Here is a 16,874-nt window from a genome sequence, read left to right on the forward strand (position 1 = left end):
CAAGATCACTCCGGCATCTGGAAGGGTAGTCTGGCAGGCTAAAGCATTCCAGAAATTTCTRCAGTGCATTGAGATGTTTTTGACCCAGTTGTGGTATCTAATACTCAGAAGTGAGTGAGTTGGCAGTGTGGAAACCAAAGGCAAACAGCCTTGGTAAAAGGGACTCCAAGACCATGAAGTTAAGATCCCTAGGAAAGTGAGGAAGGCAAATAATGGGGGGGAAAAAAAGATCCTGGGCTTCAGGAGAACAGATTTGGCTTGCTTAGGAAACAGCTAGGCAAGATGCCATAGGAAGCTGGAGTGGTTGGCAGAGGAGGCCAGGAGAGTGGACTGATATTCAAAAATGATATGTTCATTGCACAGGAAGGGTCCATCGCTGGTCAAGATCCAGCCAGTGGCCTAATGGTGTGTGGTATTTCTGAGGGCTGCTGCAGGAGTTGGAGCTGTTTCGTGCTTTTCATTAAGAAGTGGGCTGATGGAGCGGAGCACCCTCAGCAAATTTGCAGCCAAAACCAAATTGCAGGTGGCTGTCACATCACCGGGTAGTAACACTGTAGCTTGGAGGGATCATGGCAAACTGAAAAAATGGGCTCACAGAAACCTCAGTAAGTTTAATAAAAGCAAATAGAAAGCATCATGGCCTCCTGTCAAAGAAGGACGGTTTTACATCCTGGGCAAGTCATCCTTCTTTTCAATACATTGGAGACCGGGTGTGGAAGATGGGAACTAGGGCCTGGAGAGGGTTACAGAATCTCCATTTTTGGAGAGTCCAAGAACTGAGTAAAAAGAGCAATTCTGATCTGTTGGCATCAGCCTAGTTTGGAGCTGGGGGGTGGACTAGAGACAATCAGCTATCTCTTCTGGCTACTGCTACTCTCATTCCTGTTCATGTTATCCAGGGAGGTTGTGGAGTCTCCTTCTCTGGAGGTCTTCCAAACCCTCCTGGATGCCACCCTGTGCCACATGCTGTAGGTGTGCCTGCTTGAGCGGTAAGGTTGGACTAGATGATMTCTAGAGGTCCCTTCCAACCTTGAATATTCTGTGATTCTRTGTAATATTCTGTTCGAGGTTGTGTTGTGCAATAGTGTGTGATGGAAATGTAACAGAAACTTCAGAGGGTGGGTGTAGATATTGGGTTTGTGTGCAAAATGTTATATATATTTGTGGCAAACTGAGAATTTGGCTGTTTATGTAAGGCTTACTGGTTGTTAGGCTGAGTAGAAGAATCTCAAATTGAATGAAAGTACTGKAAGCAGAAATACAAATTGTTGACTCAGTATTTGCTCTGTGCAATAGCTTATTCAGTTTCAGAAGAGGAATTTAACTGAGGCCCTTCTGGGTTTTGGCATGTTATCTAAAATAATATGGTTAGATAAAAAGTAGCACTGAAAGAACCTAAAACACCAAGAAAAAAAGACACTTAAACCTGATTCAAAACATAACAAAGTGGAAAACAAAAGAAAAGAAAAGAAAAGAAAAAAAGAGAAGGAAAAAGGTAAGGAAAATACATTCAGTAACTTGTACTGAATTTTCTTAAACTCATTTCCATGATAAATTTGGAATTGTTCCTTTTATGTAGAAACTCTGCTTCAGGAAACCAGGAGACAGGGTGGAGCTGTAGTGTATGGATCTAAAACTGGCTTCTGAATCCATGTTTACCTCAGAGCTACTCAAAATCTCCAGTAAAAATGGAGCCAGTGATTAAATTTGGCAAAGTTTATTAATAATTTCCTAGTATGTGATGCCTCCTGCATTCTACCTGGAGGTCTCCGGATTCTCCCATAACATGGAAGTAGATCTGCCAGCACTACAGAGMAGCTGCAAAACACCTCATTGAACTATTTTCTCCCCACAACCTTCACATTTTTTCAGTAAAAAGCAACTGAGGGCCTCTATGGGGATTGATAGTGTTTGTCAGGAAGCAGCAAGGGCCGTTGAGGGACAAGTTGCTGGGAACTGAGCGTAACTGAGCAGCAGGGCAGGGGCCTTGCTGGACAATAAATGCGATGGTTGCAGAGGGTCGTTCAATATATTGTGAGTTTAATGTTTCTCATTTGCAGAAATATCTGTATTTAAAAGTAATTATTGCTTGTATGTGTTTGTTATTTCATGGATATGTAAATCCAGTGAGGGTAATAGGGCACGGAGATACAAAAAACAGAAACAGGAAGAGTTTGAGATCATCAGGCCAAAGCCATYGAGTAACCCCAGATCACCTCACTTTGTTCCTTACTGCTGAGTAGAGTAGGCTTTTTGTAGCAGTCATGCCTATATATTTGCATGTTCCTTTTTAATGCAATATATCACTCACTTTATGCCARTGGAGAATTTTCTCTTGGCTTTGCCCCAGGAGAAGAGAGATTCCTAGAAGAGGCATTTACAGCAACGCTGCTCTGTCAAGCTGGCATAAAGGTGTTGTGCCGAGGTGAGGCTTTAACCCCAGCTACTTGGAAATCCCATTTCTAAGTACTAGTGGTTTTGTGGCTACGTGTAACTTGTGTGAGCGGCTTTGAGAAGGCTGCAAGATGAAGTCAGTCTATGGCCTCCGTGCATTCCTGACCGAGGGCTGCAATTTGCAGAACTACGCAAGCGACCCTTCAGCGTTTGGCAGATCCTCTGAGTTTCTTAGAGAAGCATTTGGGTTTCAAGGAATTCACTGAGMCAAACACGAGGTGTCTGAAGAGGGAAAAGCAGAGCTGACAGGGATTCAGATTAGCAAGTAGACTTCTTAAGGTAGGCATCTTATTTAAGGGAGTCTTCCCTGTCTCTATCTGGACACAATTCAGCAGCCTGAGGCCCAGCTGGTTGTGGGTTTTTTCTTTTATTTTGACATCAACAGAGCAAAATATAAAAATAAAAATGTTCTTGTGATCAAGAAAACTGTCTGCTTTAAGAYGAAATTCCGTTCAGAACATTTTGTTCTACATAGTGTTCTTTACTGAAAGCAAATGTCTCTATATAATACACACAAACATCAAGCCTGGAGCTGGCCTGTACTGTTCACTTAACGCAATATGTAATATTCCTCTCATTTCTCTATTGCAACAATCTGTGCAAAAATTTTCGTATCCTTATGAGCTCTTCTTGGCAGAAAAAAAGACTGTTTTTTTTGTTTACTGTATCATAATTTAAAGACCAAGAAATAATTTAAAGTACAGTTTCCAAGACACACAATTGGATGCTCAATCATCATCAATTTCATAAAACAAACCTGTTTGTTAAGATGCCTTTTGGGAACTGCATACAGAGACTACTGTAAAAAGTATAAGAAATATATATTTGTATGAACTTACACAGACCATGTTTTGTTACAACAATGTCTTTCACTTTTTTTTAAATGAACAGATCTTGAAATTATAATGCACAAAATTTGGACGCACTAAAAACATATTTGCACCCAGTTAGAATTAATAATACTTAAAAATCCACCATTGTACCTAACTGAAGAATTAGAGTAATATTCTCACCCGTTTCTGCTCTTTAACTGGAAGAAATATTAAGAACACTTTGTCTAAATGTGTATAATCTCCCATTTGTGATCTGGCAGCAAATGGAAAAGAAAGCTTATAAAACTGTGCAGCGTGAGTGACACATCACAAGAACTCTTTACAAGAAGCTGACAGTACAGCTGTCATCTACACACTCTCTTTAATAAATGGATTTTCCACTGATCATTTACAGATTTCAAAGCTGCTATAATTTCATCTCGTCTTTCCATGAGACTCCGATCACGTAAGCAAGGATTAGTCGGCAAAGTTAATTATGGTGGAAGATAAATGATAGTTAGACTTGAGGACAAAATGTAGTAAGTGGAAAATGCCCGTCTGCCTTCTGCTCTCCAATTCTGAGGCACTTTTGGACAGGACCTCAGATGTTCCCCAAATATCTGTTCTGGAGGTTGTTCTACAGAGCCAAATAACTTCAGAAACACCAGGCTGGGAAGCGGGTGTGGTGTAACTGAAGCAACACAAAATACTCGCTCATCTCAAGGAAGGCGTAATAATTGATAATTATTAATTATTATTATCAATTGATCAATTATTAATTATTATTATAGATCAGCTTGGCATAGTGCTCCCATCACACATGGATTATCAAGCCTCTTCCATSTGGGATACTTTCATTCTCTAGACAGCCACTCTCCTCAAAGACAACTGTTAAGATGTCAGTGCTTCAGGTTGTTACTGATTTCAGCAAGAAAAGGTTTTGTGACTTGGGGTGAAAATAGCTATAATAATGAGTTGCTGCCCACTAGCTTTTTTAAGCCACTCGAATTCACTTAATCAGAAAGTCAAGGTATTATCTTAAATTCACCTTAGGAGAGGCAACAGAGTTCTGGGTTTAATGCGATCTTACAACAAAGCGCAGATCAACTTTTTTTCCAAGGCTTCCATGATTAAGCTGAAAATCYGTTTGTGATTGGGCTCTTCCAGAACTATTCCAATGTGGCTGCTGGGGGGCCACTAGCCAGGCTTCTCAGGTACATGCTGGACTTCAGCGTGAATAAAAACAGCACAACGGGGTTTTGTACAAAGCACTTTCTTTGCAAGTACACAAGAACAAATTTCTACATGACTTCTGCAAAAAAAAAAAAAAAATGTGATTAATCTTTATTTTAGAGGTGTGATCTATTTAAATCTGGTCTAATGGAACAATGTTCTTTTTCTTGCAGTTATTTTTGATCATTATAAAAAATGTTTTAAAATCATATTCTGAACATAGCAACGCTAGTATAAATCAGAGAGTTGATGTAAAATACTGTGGCCAGCCATCCTGCTTATTCAGTGACAGGCAAGCCTCATTAAACATGCCCTTTTTGATGGATATGTGTGTGTTTAACCTCCAGTGATGGAGATTTCTCAGGGAACGATTCCAGTGCTGCATTGCCCCTACCTTTAGCTTCCCCAATATCTAACATGCTGCTTCTTTGCTGTCATTTACAACCAATTATTTTACTGTAGTCTGCCATGCATATGAAATATATATTCTTTTTTTTCCTTTTTTTTTTTCCTCCCTTCCAATGCTATTCTATTTATGTATCTGAAGACTGTTACCCCGCTCCCAGTCTTCAGGTTAAACTACACTATTTGTTTGATCTTTCCTCACGGGCTGTATTTTCCAGGACTGCAGTTACCATGACAGATCCTCTCTGCGCTTGTTTGGCTCACGTCTTCAGGTCAAGAACTTCTGAATCCTGCCCGGAACAGGCAAAAGTGCTTCAGCTGAAACAATCCATGTCAGTGACATGGATTGGACCGAGGACTGAATCATGCACCCCTGAGGCTGTCTGCCTTCCTGTGCACTCCATTCTGGAGCGATTCTTGGGAGAGTTACTCCAGATTACACAGAGCAAACAAGAATCTGGACTTATTTAATGCCTCTTAACATCAGGGAGGAATTGCCTAACAAGGCCTTGCTATAATTCAGTGTCCCTTCCAGCAGATGACTCGGTGTGGAGTGGGTGCCACCTGGAGGTTAGGAAGCAAGATGCTTKGTGTGCTTTCATGCGAAACAACAAAATCCCCATGCTGTGGAAATGAGATATTCCCATTTATCATGAATAGGAGTTGGAGTCGGAAGGATAATTGTGCATCTACCACAGAGTTTGTGAGCCCTTCGCAGGAGCTGAGGCTGGTATTATCTCAGAACAGGGCAGAATAAGCACGGTAGCTGTCAATGTTATAAGTAGCCTCTAAATTACATGTACAACCTTTTGGGAAAGAGCTCTGGATAACACAGGGAGAAGGAAAGGCTTGCTCTGGTCTCTTCTTTGCTCGTATGTTTGGAGATAAAGCAGTTCCTGGTGCAGATTTCTGGTGTCAGGAGAGAGCAGAAAATGATTTAGCTGAAAAAAGATAGGCCTTTTTAAACATGTAGCTTCCTGGTTTGTGCATCTGGACACAGTTATCCACCGCAACTGGATATCTGCACAGGGGAACACAGAGTCAGTGCTCCCCTGGGCAGCTCAGCTGTCCTTTCAAGAGCCTTTGCCCTCCAGTTCTCCACAYGGTGAGGCCACGAGGACTGTTTGGTGCCATCACTTCAACAAGTGGGATCTGGCACTTCTCCCAACAGCATTTTTTTTCCAGAGACCACTTGGATCCCACTGTTCTACATCAACCTCTGTGCTTTTTGGACTGCTGAAGTCTCACCTCAGAAATAGATATAGCCTCAGCTACGAAAGCACAGAGAAATATCTGTCCCTTCCAATCTGGCAAGAGGTTGCAGCCTGCTGCAACAGGGCACTGCTAATCATTGACAAAGTCTGTATCTGTGTCATGAAGATGCAGTGGTGAACAAGYTGTAGGAGCTGTGTCCAGTTTAGCATGATGATGGTTTCCACAGGCAACTGCAGATTTTAGGCATGATGAACCTGTTAAAATGTAACAGCCTTCCTCCTTATCATTTCCGTCAGCTAAACCAGAAAAGGTGAGTAAGAGGAAGGGAGCTTCAGAGAGTAGAGCAGAAATAGGAAATTTAAAAACAAGAAAATGAAAAATAATGTGGAGAAAAATGTGGTCCATATCCCATGTGAAGAAGTGATAAAAAAGCACAGAACATGGCTCACGTGCCTCTTCAGGGCAAGCTTAAGCATGCAGATGACACATGCTGAGATGAATTCTTGGTTAGGTCTCTGAAATGTAACAACCTGCTGTGCTTTACTGTGCACGCTTTCAGAAGAACGTTGCTTATGTTGTGACTCATCTGAGCTGGTCTCCATTAATTGCTTCTTTTCAAGCAGATAAAAATTCAAGAAGAAATTGTGTTTTGGCTCCAATCTTGCTCTTTATGACTTTGGTGACAAAGTTCCTGTAGACTTGCAGTAGAAGGTGAGTGAGATCCTAACCATGTACACGGCCCAATTGTGTCAAATATAAAGTGGATCATAAAGCAAAGTGTTGGACAATATCCATCTTTGCTCTTGAAAAACTTCCATGCTCAGTGGTAATATTAGTCTCCATGTAAAAGATTTAGGATGTTTTCACCTGCTATCTTCAATGCTTTGGACTCTGAAAGAAGTCTGTTAGCTAGAACTTGCTGTTACCGGTATTTTCACTTACACACTAGGAAGGCAACAGCTCATCTTCAAGTTTCTGCTTTCGTCTACTGCCGCTGAAGAAGTAATCCATGTTTGCCAAGGTCTTACCAAGCTCAGTATTCATTCGACTGCCAACCACTTGGTTGGTGGAGTTGGGAACAATGTCTGAGAACACAGGGACATATTCCGGCAGTGGCTTCTGCTCCTTTTTCCTACCCTGGATAAACCAAACAYGGTTAATGAGAAAGTTTTTGGAATTACATTGACCACATGTTAACAATTTTTGCAATTACTAGTAATATCAACTCTGTTGTTCCTGATGAGAGATCTTAGATACCTTTCTTACTGCATATACATGACAATGATGCAGAAATACAGTCAGATGATTTTTCCCTGGGGTCTTTCATGGGAGTAGGTTACACAGACAGGGAATCATTTTCAATTGTACTATGTAAAATCACAACTGAGCTAGAATTTAGCTGCTCTGGAATGGTCATGATGTGAGTTGTTTTCATTTGTTTTACTTTTAGTAASTGGCTTGGATTTTAGCATGATGACATTATTCTATTTTTTTTTTTTGTTAGGAAGCTGGTTCTTCTAGCACTTCTCTTTCTATGTAATTGCTTATTACTGAAACAGATCGAATACCTGCACGTACTCTGTGGTGTAGGCAGCAGATGAATGTTATCATAAAGCATTTTTAAAGATTTTATCTTAGAATATTTGACAAACTGTGCCRTTTAAAATGCTAACCTTCTTTAAACTGGTAGAAACCAGAAGAAGCCTGGCTTGCAGTTAGGCATTTGTGTGGAACTTACCAATTGGTCATAGTCCTTTAGGAAGCTCCAGTTCTGGTACCTTGGAATAGAAGTAAAAAATATATAAAATATATTTTCTGACATTAAACAAAGTAATTAATGTTGCTCACACCTGAAAGTTTAATTAAATTTCACACTTACAGCCTGTCTCTTAAACCTGCAAATCTATCCTTTCTGTGATGAACTTCAGGGTTTCCTTTATCCTCATATTGAACTCCTTCTAAATTAAGACTGTTTTTAACTAAGTAGGTGAAGGCCAAAGAGAAAAGAGTTTCTTCAAGACGTATTTGCACCAAAGATCAAGGCTAGATGCCCTGAGCTCGTCAGTTGTATTTATGCAGTTCTGCAGCTGAGCTTATAGACGTGATGCTAAGGTTGGAAGCTGAGCAGGTCAGTCAATGCAACACTGCGTTAAACCATGTGGGCTCGGTGGCCACCAGATTTGTCCTGTGCACTCTTGTCCTTATGCCCTAAGTGCAAATAAAGGATAACTTATTATTGTGTTTATTGTTATGTCTTGGTATATCTGTGCACGTAGTCATCCCAAATTGTTTATCTCACTGTGCCAGGCACTAACATACCAGTTATGACTGTTAGTGCATGATGCTAATTATTGAGTAAAATATGGATGTCTGCCTCTCTTCTATGCCCACATTTTATTGCCAGGCTGCTAACATGTGGCAGCCTTTCCCTATCCTCATCTCTGGGCCAGGGATGTGGAGCTGGAGGGCAGTCCTGCCATAGTGACCTGTGGCACCAGTCCCTTACACACCCGTCCGGCCTTTTACAAGACTTTCCTGCCTTCACAGCTGACAAGCACGAACAGGACGGGCATCAGCTGTGCAACCTGTTAGCTCAACTACCCATGCTGGTGAGTTTGCACTAATATCTGGATATTATATCTAATATCTGGGGCATTAGGAGCCCCATTGGGCAGGACTTTGCTGCCTTTGCTAGGGATGAGCCCAGCCTGCTGGGTCTGGCTGCCCAACTGGGAGACAGACCCTTAATTCTGTAACAGCCCTGGCCTTGAGTCCTTATTTCAACCTTTCCACCAGACCAAACCAGACAGGATGGTAAATATGTCTGTGGGGAAATGAGAGCTGTGATTTGTGCCTCCTCCAGAAGGCCAAGGAGGACAACAAGGAATTTGTAGGTTTCTTTTTTCTGAACAGCCCCGAAAAGGGAACCGTTTCTTTCTCCTCCTTTTCCTTTCATCTACCTATAGGTAGATAAGGCCAACTGGACCTATAGATAGATAAGGCCAACTTAGTTTCTTCTGCTAATAGACACTTTCATGCTGCATACTAAAGTGTGAACATGAACACTCCCCAATTTTATGGACAAAGGAAGAGAAGATCTGAACTGGTTCCTTCAGCTCTCTGCTGTGACTCTAAAGCTCAGGCAAAGCTCAGCTCGTGCGTGTGCAGCTCAGTCTGCGGATACACCAGCAACAGCGGGATTTTCCTGCCTGCTTGTGGGACATGTTCACGAGATGTGCAGATTGGAAATGCAAAATAATTTTTTGGCAGAACACTCTGTCCAACGTAGACCTCAGCCATTTCCAAGAATGAGAGAAGAGGCGATAATATCAGTGTGTCTGCAATAAATCAGAAAGGTTGGCACATTTATATCCTCGCTGCGGATATCTATAAAGCTCAGAGATACTGAGCATTCAGTTCTCTGTGTCTGCATTTCAGCTTAAGCTCAGTGTGCCAGGAGGCTCTGACAACATTAGTGTAGATGTTGTCCAGCAAAGCGAAACAGAGAGGATGTAACCTTGGTAAGAAAGATGCTAGGGCGCACCCAGAGCCCACAGGCTTTAGGTCAGGCCCTGCCGGTGCCAGGCCGAGATGGGCAGTGAGTCGTGACGACTTACTCACCAGCTGTTCCTGCCTCGCCGCTCGGCCTCCAGCCGCTCTCTCCAGACGCGGTCGCCGTGCGCGGGGCCTGGCTGTGGCATGGGCTGCGCCGGGGGCGCCGCGCGGCCTCGCGGGGCAGCGCGGCCGCAACGCGCGGGGTCCCCGCCACGCGCCGGATGAGCCGCCCCGGCCGCCTGGCACCTGGACGAAGGAGCTCCCCTTAGTCCAGGACTGCCTCCCGTCCCGTCCATGTCGAGACCCAGCACACCCGCAGCATGGCTGGATGGGCCCAAAGCTCGGCCCTTTGTTGCTTGCTTTTGTCCATCCAGCATTTCCCAGTGCTTTCTGCTGCTCTTTTCCCGAACGCTGAAGGCATCTGCATGAGGAGCAGTCACTACCCAAAACCATGGGGCTGCAGCTGTGGCCAGCAAACCSCTGCAGCTGGGGCCACCCCATGGGCAAAGTGCCTCACACGGCAAAGCCTGGAGCTCTGCCACGGTGCCAGGAGACCCTTGTTAGCRCTTCTGCATCCCAAGCAAAACGCCCTGAAAGCTGCTGCTCTCCCTGGTGTGTTTACTGTCTCCATTGGAAACAAGCCCGACTCGTGAATATTCCCCAGAAAGGGAGCGGACACGCAGCGGGCATAGCCGCTGCGGCCCTGACCTTTGCTGGGGCCACAGCTTGCTTGCTTAAAATAAAGTATCTTCATTCAAATGTGCTTTGAAAGCTCCTTAATTTCAGATTTTATAGAAAGGAGCAGCCCGAGATCAACAAAACCCATTTTTTAAGCACTTAGAGATATCTGGAAAGGACATTAAGCAACCAGGAGAAGTATCTGTTAGGAAACTTCAAAGGGTTATTAGGACACAAAGCGGGAATTGTCAAAACAGTGGCCAAAATGTCAGTGTTTGTCTTTACACCCAGGCTGCCTGGCTTTTGTGGTATGAAGTCACTTCCTTCTTCAGTATTTCTGATCTCAGGAAGTTGGACTATTTTAAATATAAATTTCCTCTTAAATTCCTGACTGACTTGTTTTTGCGTAGCGTGGATTGGCTTGAGATGAATTCTAGCCTCTTGCTTCATCTTGCTGGTAAACACTGGTGAACTCTAGTCTGACTTTGAAGGCTCTTCTGGCAAGTTTGCTTGGAGTATTTAGAAATACATGCTGATTTGGCAAATAATTTCTTATTAAATAATTCTAAGTGAAGCATTTCATGTAGACATTTTTGAGCATGAAGTTTTGTTTTGAAAATCAGTTTTGACTTTGCTAATTGGAAATGCTTCCGGCTTAAGGAAGGGTAAAAAAAAAAAGTCCAAATTGAAACAAAATGTTTGATTTTAGCTTGAATGAAACTTCAGCTGGCATTTTGTTTGTTTGCTTGTTTTTCTGAGATAATTTAAATTATCCAATGTTTTCCATCATTTCAGCCAAAAAAAAAAAAAAAAGAAAAAAAGAAAAAGAAACTGGTATATTCATATAGCGTTGTAACAGACTGATGAAACAAGCTGTTTGCCAGCGTGATAATTGACTCTAATCCTCCTTTGCTTATCCTTCTGCCCTGGTACCAGAGTCCTCTCCAAGCTGGAGCACACATAGCTGGTTGTAGAAGGGCTTATATCAGCATCTGATGGCTTTACAAGGAAACTGAGGCACACTGGGGAAATCCAGTATAGTAATCAATGCATAGATGATTTTAGACTCCTGATCAGCAATGGATCTGAATGGGAAGTGAGGTACATTTGATCTACCAGCTGCAGACTTTGAGCATTAAACAAATGGAAAATACAACTCTATGTCAGTGATCGTATGCTTCACTGTGTTCCAGCTGTTCCTCTGGAAATAAYAGTTGGGAATAGGGTCATGACTCCTTAGATAAAGGAGTTTTAAAAAATTTAATAAAAATGTTATTTTACAGCATCTGCTGTTCCAAAAACAGACCATGAAGAGCAAATATTTTTAAAAATATCCCGTTATCCATTGGGAACAGCTGTCATGAAGGGAGTGGTTGTGCACCACTAGAGCATATCGAGGTGAGGAAGGGGTGAGGTTTCTCACCACTGCTCTAGATTCCTTACAGGATACACCTGTGGCCCATTTGGACTATTTAATAGATTAGCAGGTCAGCAGAACTCYTACAGCATTATGCTGTTTCCGTTTGTATTGGTGTGTGTCAGTTCAGGATTTTATTTGTTCTTAACAGTAACTTGGCATGTCTGAGCAGACAGCTCATTCTCTGGGCACTTAACGTCTATCCCTTATTAGAACAGACTGGTGATAATTGTGACATGATGCCATATGTATCTACACAAACTGCTTACAATGTCTCTGTTTTTTATGTTTGGTGATATAATTTTTTTTTTTTTTTGAGCATTGCTGCAGGAGACTGTTTTTGCTTAGGATTTTGTCTAAGGATTAGTTTATCTGGCTAGCAGTGTCAGTGCTCGTCATTCTGAAAAACAGAGGTTATTATTTTGTTACTACCAGACAAGTGATGATATCAACTACACAGTCATCTGTGAGAAATAAGTTATGAGTTTACCTGCTCACCTTGAAGGAAATAATGTTTAAGAAGACTTTATATGGGAGAAAAATGTTCGGTTGTTTAGATAAATCCTTTTTATTTGACCACAAGAGGGTATTGCAGTATAAATTATGCAAAGCATGAACTAATATTAACATATGCTACCTTATTTTAAGAATATCCCTGTCTTAAAATTGATCCATAAATCCATGTCCATGTGTGATGTTTCTGAAATGCTGACAGATATTTGGGAGGTCACAGGGAGGAGATAACGGGCTTCACAAACTCTTATGGCTGCAAGCCTTAGCAACATGGAAAGTTGTGTTCATCGCTAGCTGAGTCTCACAAGTGTTTTCAGCTGGTAGTATCAGCTGRGTCCTATGAAGAAGTGTGGTATTGCAAAGGCAGACAAAATTGTTATTATTTAGTCAGAATTGTTTAAGTCGCATCCTCACTGTGATGGGAAGCTCTTGTAATTGTGGATAGGAACTTTATTTTCTTCTGGTTATTCTCTCTACTTCCCCGCACAGTTCGCTAAAGAATTAGGCTGCCCGCGTCCCTCTGAAAAGGCTCTGCTTCCTATTGACTTAGTAACTAAGGCAGTRGTTTTGATCCCTGAAGTCTGGCATAGCCCTGCTTTCCATAGCCCTGCATCATTATATGCTATACATCCATTAACAATTAGTATGAGCTTAAGGATTAGCCTTACAGCAGCTGAGGAGAAGCTGCTTCACAAACACTAAAGACAATCAGTTTTTTCGTTACCTGGTGCACTGGTGTATTCACATGATTATTTACTGTTGGCAATGATTGTATTCTAGATATGCATCACAGCATATTTTGATGTTCAAAATGCTTTCCAGTTTTAAGGGTGTGAGTGGCTGGGAAGATTTGCTCTATTCCTTGGCCACATCCTGTATTAGCTAACAGTGTATTTGTTTATCTACATTTAATACATTGTTTTAGTTAATATCTTCTCACCTTACTCAGAAAAGAGATTAGCTTTGGTGTTTTTATATTGATTACCAAAAATTCTTTGCTGCATGTAATACAAAATCAGGTAAAGTCAGGGTTTTCAAATCTGAGTGCCTAGAATATTTTTGAATTGCCTATCTGGGTACTTAGGTGAAAGAGATCTGATTTTTTTTTCAAATGTTCTCAACGTTTGCAAATTCAGTTTACTAAAAATTAGTTACTTCCTTATAGCTTTTTAGAGGTGATTTTCAGAGTCTAATATTGGAAAGCCTTGCATGAATATGTCAGTAATAATCTTTATCTGTTTTGCAGCAAAGATTTTACCATCCTCACTGCAGATGTCTATTAATGAAAGTTTCCTTCCATTCTTGAATCACACATTAGAATGATGCTTGGGCAACCCTAGGAACTAGAAAGAAATCTTTCCTAAACAATTCCATAATTCTCTGTAGGCTTTTTGTGTATAACTTTTCTTTGATTACCTAATACCTGCTGGCAAGTTTTAAGAGATCATAGGATCACTGAATAATTCAGGTTGGAAAAGACCTCACAAGTCAACCCAAGTCAACCTGGTGCTCCAAGCGAAGTCAGCTCTCAGATCAGACTCGGTTGCTCAAGGTTTTAACTAGTCCAGTCTTGAAAATCTTCAAGGATGAAAACTCCAGAGTCTCTGGTCAGCCTATTTCACTGCTCAGATGTCCTCACCATGAAAAGTTCTCCTTGTATCTAGTCTGACCCTCATGTGTCTCTTTGTCCCTCATCCTCCACCATGTTCTGCTGTGAACAGCCTAACTCTGTCTTCTCAATAACCTCCTGGCAGGAACGTGGAGACTGCTGTTATGTCCCCTCTTCTCCCGGAGAACCTTCTCTTCTCCAGGTGCCACAAAATTTTGTGACCGCTGTGACCACCGTGACTCTGAGTTACATAGATCTGTCAGGCCTTTACCTAATGCAGCCCATTCTCTGTCCCAGCATAGACACACACAAGAAAGGAGAGTCCATGGGACTTCAAAGGGAAAGTAACAGAGCGTACAGAGAAACCAGAGTTTTGCCATAATTTTTTCTTAAATCACCTGTGCTGACAGTTTCACATTTGAGCCTCCTTCCTTCTAGGGCTGTGGACTTGCCTTTGTTTTGCTGTGAGGCTGGAAACTTTTGTTTCCTGAAGAAATGAACAGTCAAAACAATGCAAAATCTTCCTGAATGTGCTCGGATCTTTGTATTTTTAGCTCAGCTGTGCAGCAGTTCACATGCCAATGCACAAACAGTGAGGCAAAAATGAAAGGAAAACAGCTGCGTCCCAAGACCTTGTGGCCAGAGCAGCCAAGTAGCTCTGAAACAGCTTCCAGACCAGACTTTTATTGCAACAGATGCTTCCTTAGAGATCCTTTTATGGCTTTACCGAAGAGTTTGGTAGCCTGGCTATAAGAGTGGGCTGAATTCCAGTTTTCAGAACAGGTTCATGGTTTTAGGAAAYTGCGTGGAAACCGTTTTCATTTCTCCTGATGGTCTGATGCGGTAGTCCAGGTCATTGGAACTAAAGCCATGAAAACAGTGCTCTGCAACTTACCTTGCTTGTTTGCTCTGTGAAGTAAAGATGCTTTAARTGTATTGGAAATTGTTTAAAATTGTGGGTAAGTCTAATTCCTCCCAAATTTGCGAGCACAAGTCCATTGTCCACATGCAGAAGCATTTGCTGACTTCTAAAACATCAGATACTTGAGAAATCCATGCAGGGCTGGTAGATGCATTGCAAATCTACAAGAAACCTGTGTTATTCCGTAACAGGGACAGGCAGGAATGTGCAGTCTCCAAAAGCACAAGGTGACTGCTATGTGCTCATAGGTTACCCAACTGACTTGGTATTCACATCTCCTGGATTCCCCTGGATGGGTAAGTGGGAATGTGGGTCCTTGAACACCAATGTTTCACTTCACAGATCCACGCTACCTGCTAATGGAGACATGGCTCATGCTCACCACAAGAGCAGTGGGGATACCTTGTACTCTTGAGYCCTACCTTAATGGAAGAAGTTTATTAGCAAATGACTACCTTCTATTGCATATTTTCTTTTCTAGCATTGATTTGCTGTTTGAAAGGGGACTTATCCATGAATAAAAGAAAGATGACTTCTGAAAGGAATGATTTTAATTCCCTGTCTTGTGTTGAAAGGAAACATATGAGTGTTTTTCTCTATTTAATATTGCCTTTACTGATTCCTGCCATGTTTCTTTCATGACAGAGTTTTGTTTGTATATTTTCATTTGTATCTGCTTATGGGAGGATTAAAGATGGATTTGGACTACATTTTTGCAAGTCTAATTATAAGACCCTCCTTATAGAAAGTCAGTAGCATAAAATAAGAAGCAGAATCTTTCTTATACTTGTAGTTACAGAATGAGTTCAGATGATATAAAAGTTTTGTCCATTAATGAGAATGCCCATTGAACTAGCCCATACTATCTGTGTAGTTAAAATTATACAGTACTCTTGCAAAAGGCAATCTGAAMATGTACCCCAGGAGTGGGTCTGCTGGGTGCCCTGTTCCTGCRCCTTCCATGGGTTGCTCTGAGCTGCAGTATTCCCAAACTGTGGTTGTAAATTCTGCCTAAAACTTGAACTGAGAGATAGTCATGAGCTTAGCAGAGGCCATTGGCATTTGGTACCAAGAGCCAAGTTAACGTGTGGCAACTGCTACAGGTTGCTAAAGCTGAACTGCTTTTTGCTCTTTGCCCRTTCCTATTTGTTCAGGGTTTCATTAACTTCATGTGTTGTGAATACTTACCTGAGCTGTATATTTTAACTTTCATAAACCTATAATTTTGCTTGAGAATAGCAGAAGATAATAACAATCAAAACAGACTTTGCAAACTGCCGCTTTCTTTTAAAGCTCTGATCCCAAAATACAGCTTAAAATACCTTTTTAAACCCCCMAAAAGGAACAACTTAGCTTGCTTTACATACCTTTGTTTATTGTGAGTGTTCAAATTCACTTTCTTAGAATAAGGACTCCTCAGTGCCATGGTGTGTAGCAGCTGCTTTGCTTTAAACTTTCTGTGTTATGGACTCTGCTGTTGGTGCTGTTGTTAGCACAGAGAAGTAAATACACTTGGAGCAAAAGATCACACCATAGCAACCCTCAGCTTCTGTTTACAGTTCAAATAAATGTCTGTGTCACTGAAATTTATGTTTTGAGAAATTTGCTCAACCAGTACATTGATTGGCTTAATAACAAAGGGATTAATACAGATAAGTTGAAAACAAATTTAGTCTCAATATTTAAATGATGAATCATTTTATCWTTTTAAAAGCTGTCAGTAAATAACACATCACAGCCGCTCAGTGCAGAGGGAGTTTTCTTTGTCTTATTTATCACACTAGAAAGTGCGTGACAGCTCTGAGGGAGAGATTTGTGTAAGTACTCAGCAGAATACGAGTTCTTCCAAATAAAATCAATATTAAAACTCYATTTGCTTAATGGGAGCAACTCTGTGTATTTTGAAAGCTCTAGCCAAGTGGCTTTTAATTTCCTCACCTTTCGATCAAAAATGTAGCTCCTATTCTAGAAAATCTCCTATTGACTGAGCAGGGAATTTTGCTTGAGAAAAAGCAGTGGAATAAGTTATGTGTCTCTCTGAAAGTCCTTGCTGCAGAGGCA

The 16,874-nt window shown here is 41.5% G+C and overlaps 1 protein-coding gene across 1 annotated transcript; it reads right to left on the reverse strand.

Moving 5' to 3' along the window:
* Window positions 1-7,028: 7,028 nt before the first annotated feature.
* CUNH2orf50 (chromosome unknown C2orf50 homolog) lies at window positions 7,029-16,239 on the reverse strand. Its single transcript, XM_026037059.1, has 3 exons — window positions 16,181-16,239; window positions 7,858-7,897; window positions 7,029-7,256 (listed from the first exon to the last, which is right to left on the reverse strand). The coding sequence occupies exons 1-3, from the start codon at window positions 16,237-16,239 to the stop codon at window positions 7,065-7,067; spliced, it is 291 nt and encodes a 96-aa protein (XP_025892844.1). The 3' UTR covers window positions 7,029-7,064.
* Window positions 16,240-16,874: the final 635 nt, after the last annotated feature.

The sequence above is a fragment of the Nothoprocta perdicaria genome, unplaced genomic scaffold (assembly GCF_003342845.1).
Source record: "Nothoprocta perdicaria isolate Ctin4 unplaced genomic scaffold, notPer1 scaffold_19, whole genome shotgun sequence".
In the NCBI taxonomy this organism is placed as follows: domain Eukaryota; kingdom Metazoa; phylum Chordata; class Aves; order Tinamiformes; family Tinamidae; genus Nothoprocta; species Nothoprocta perdicaria.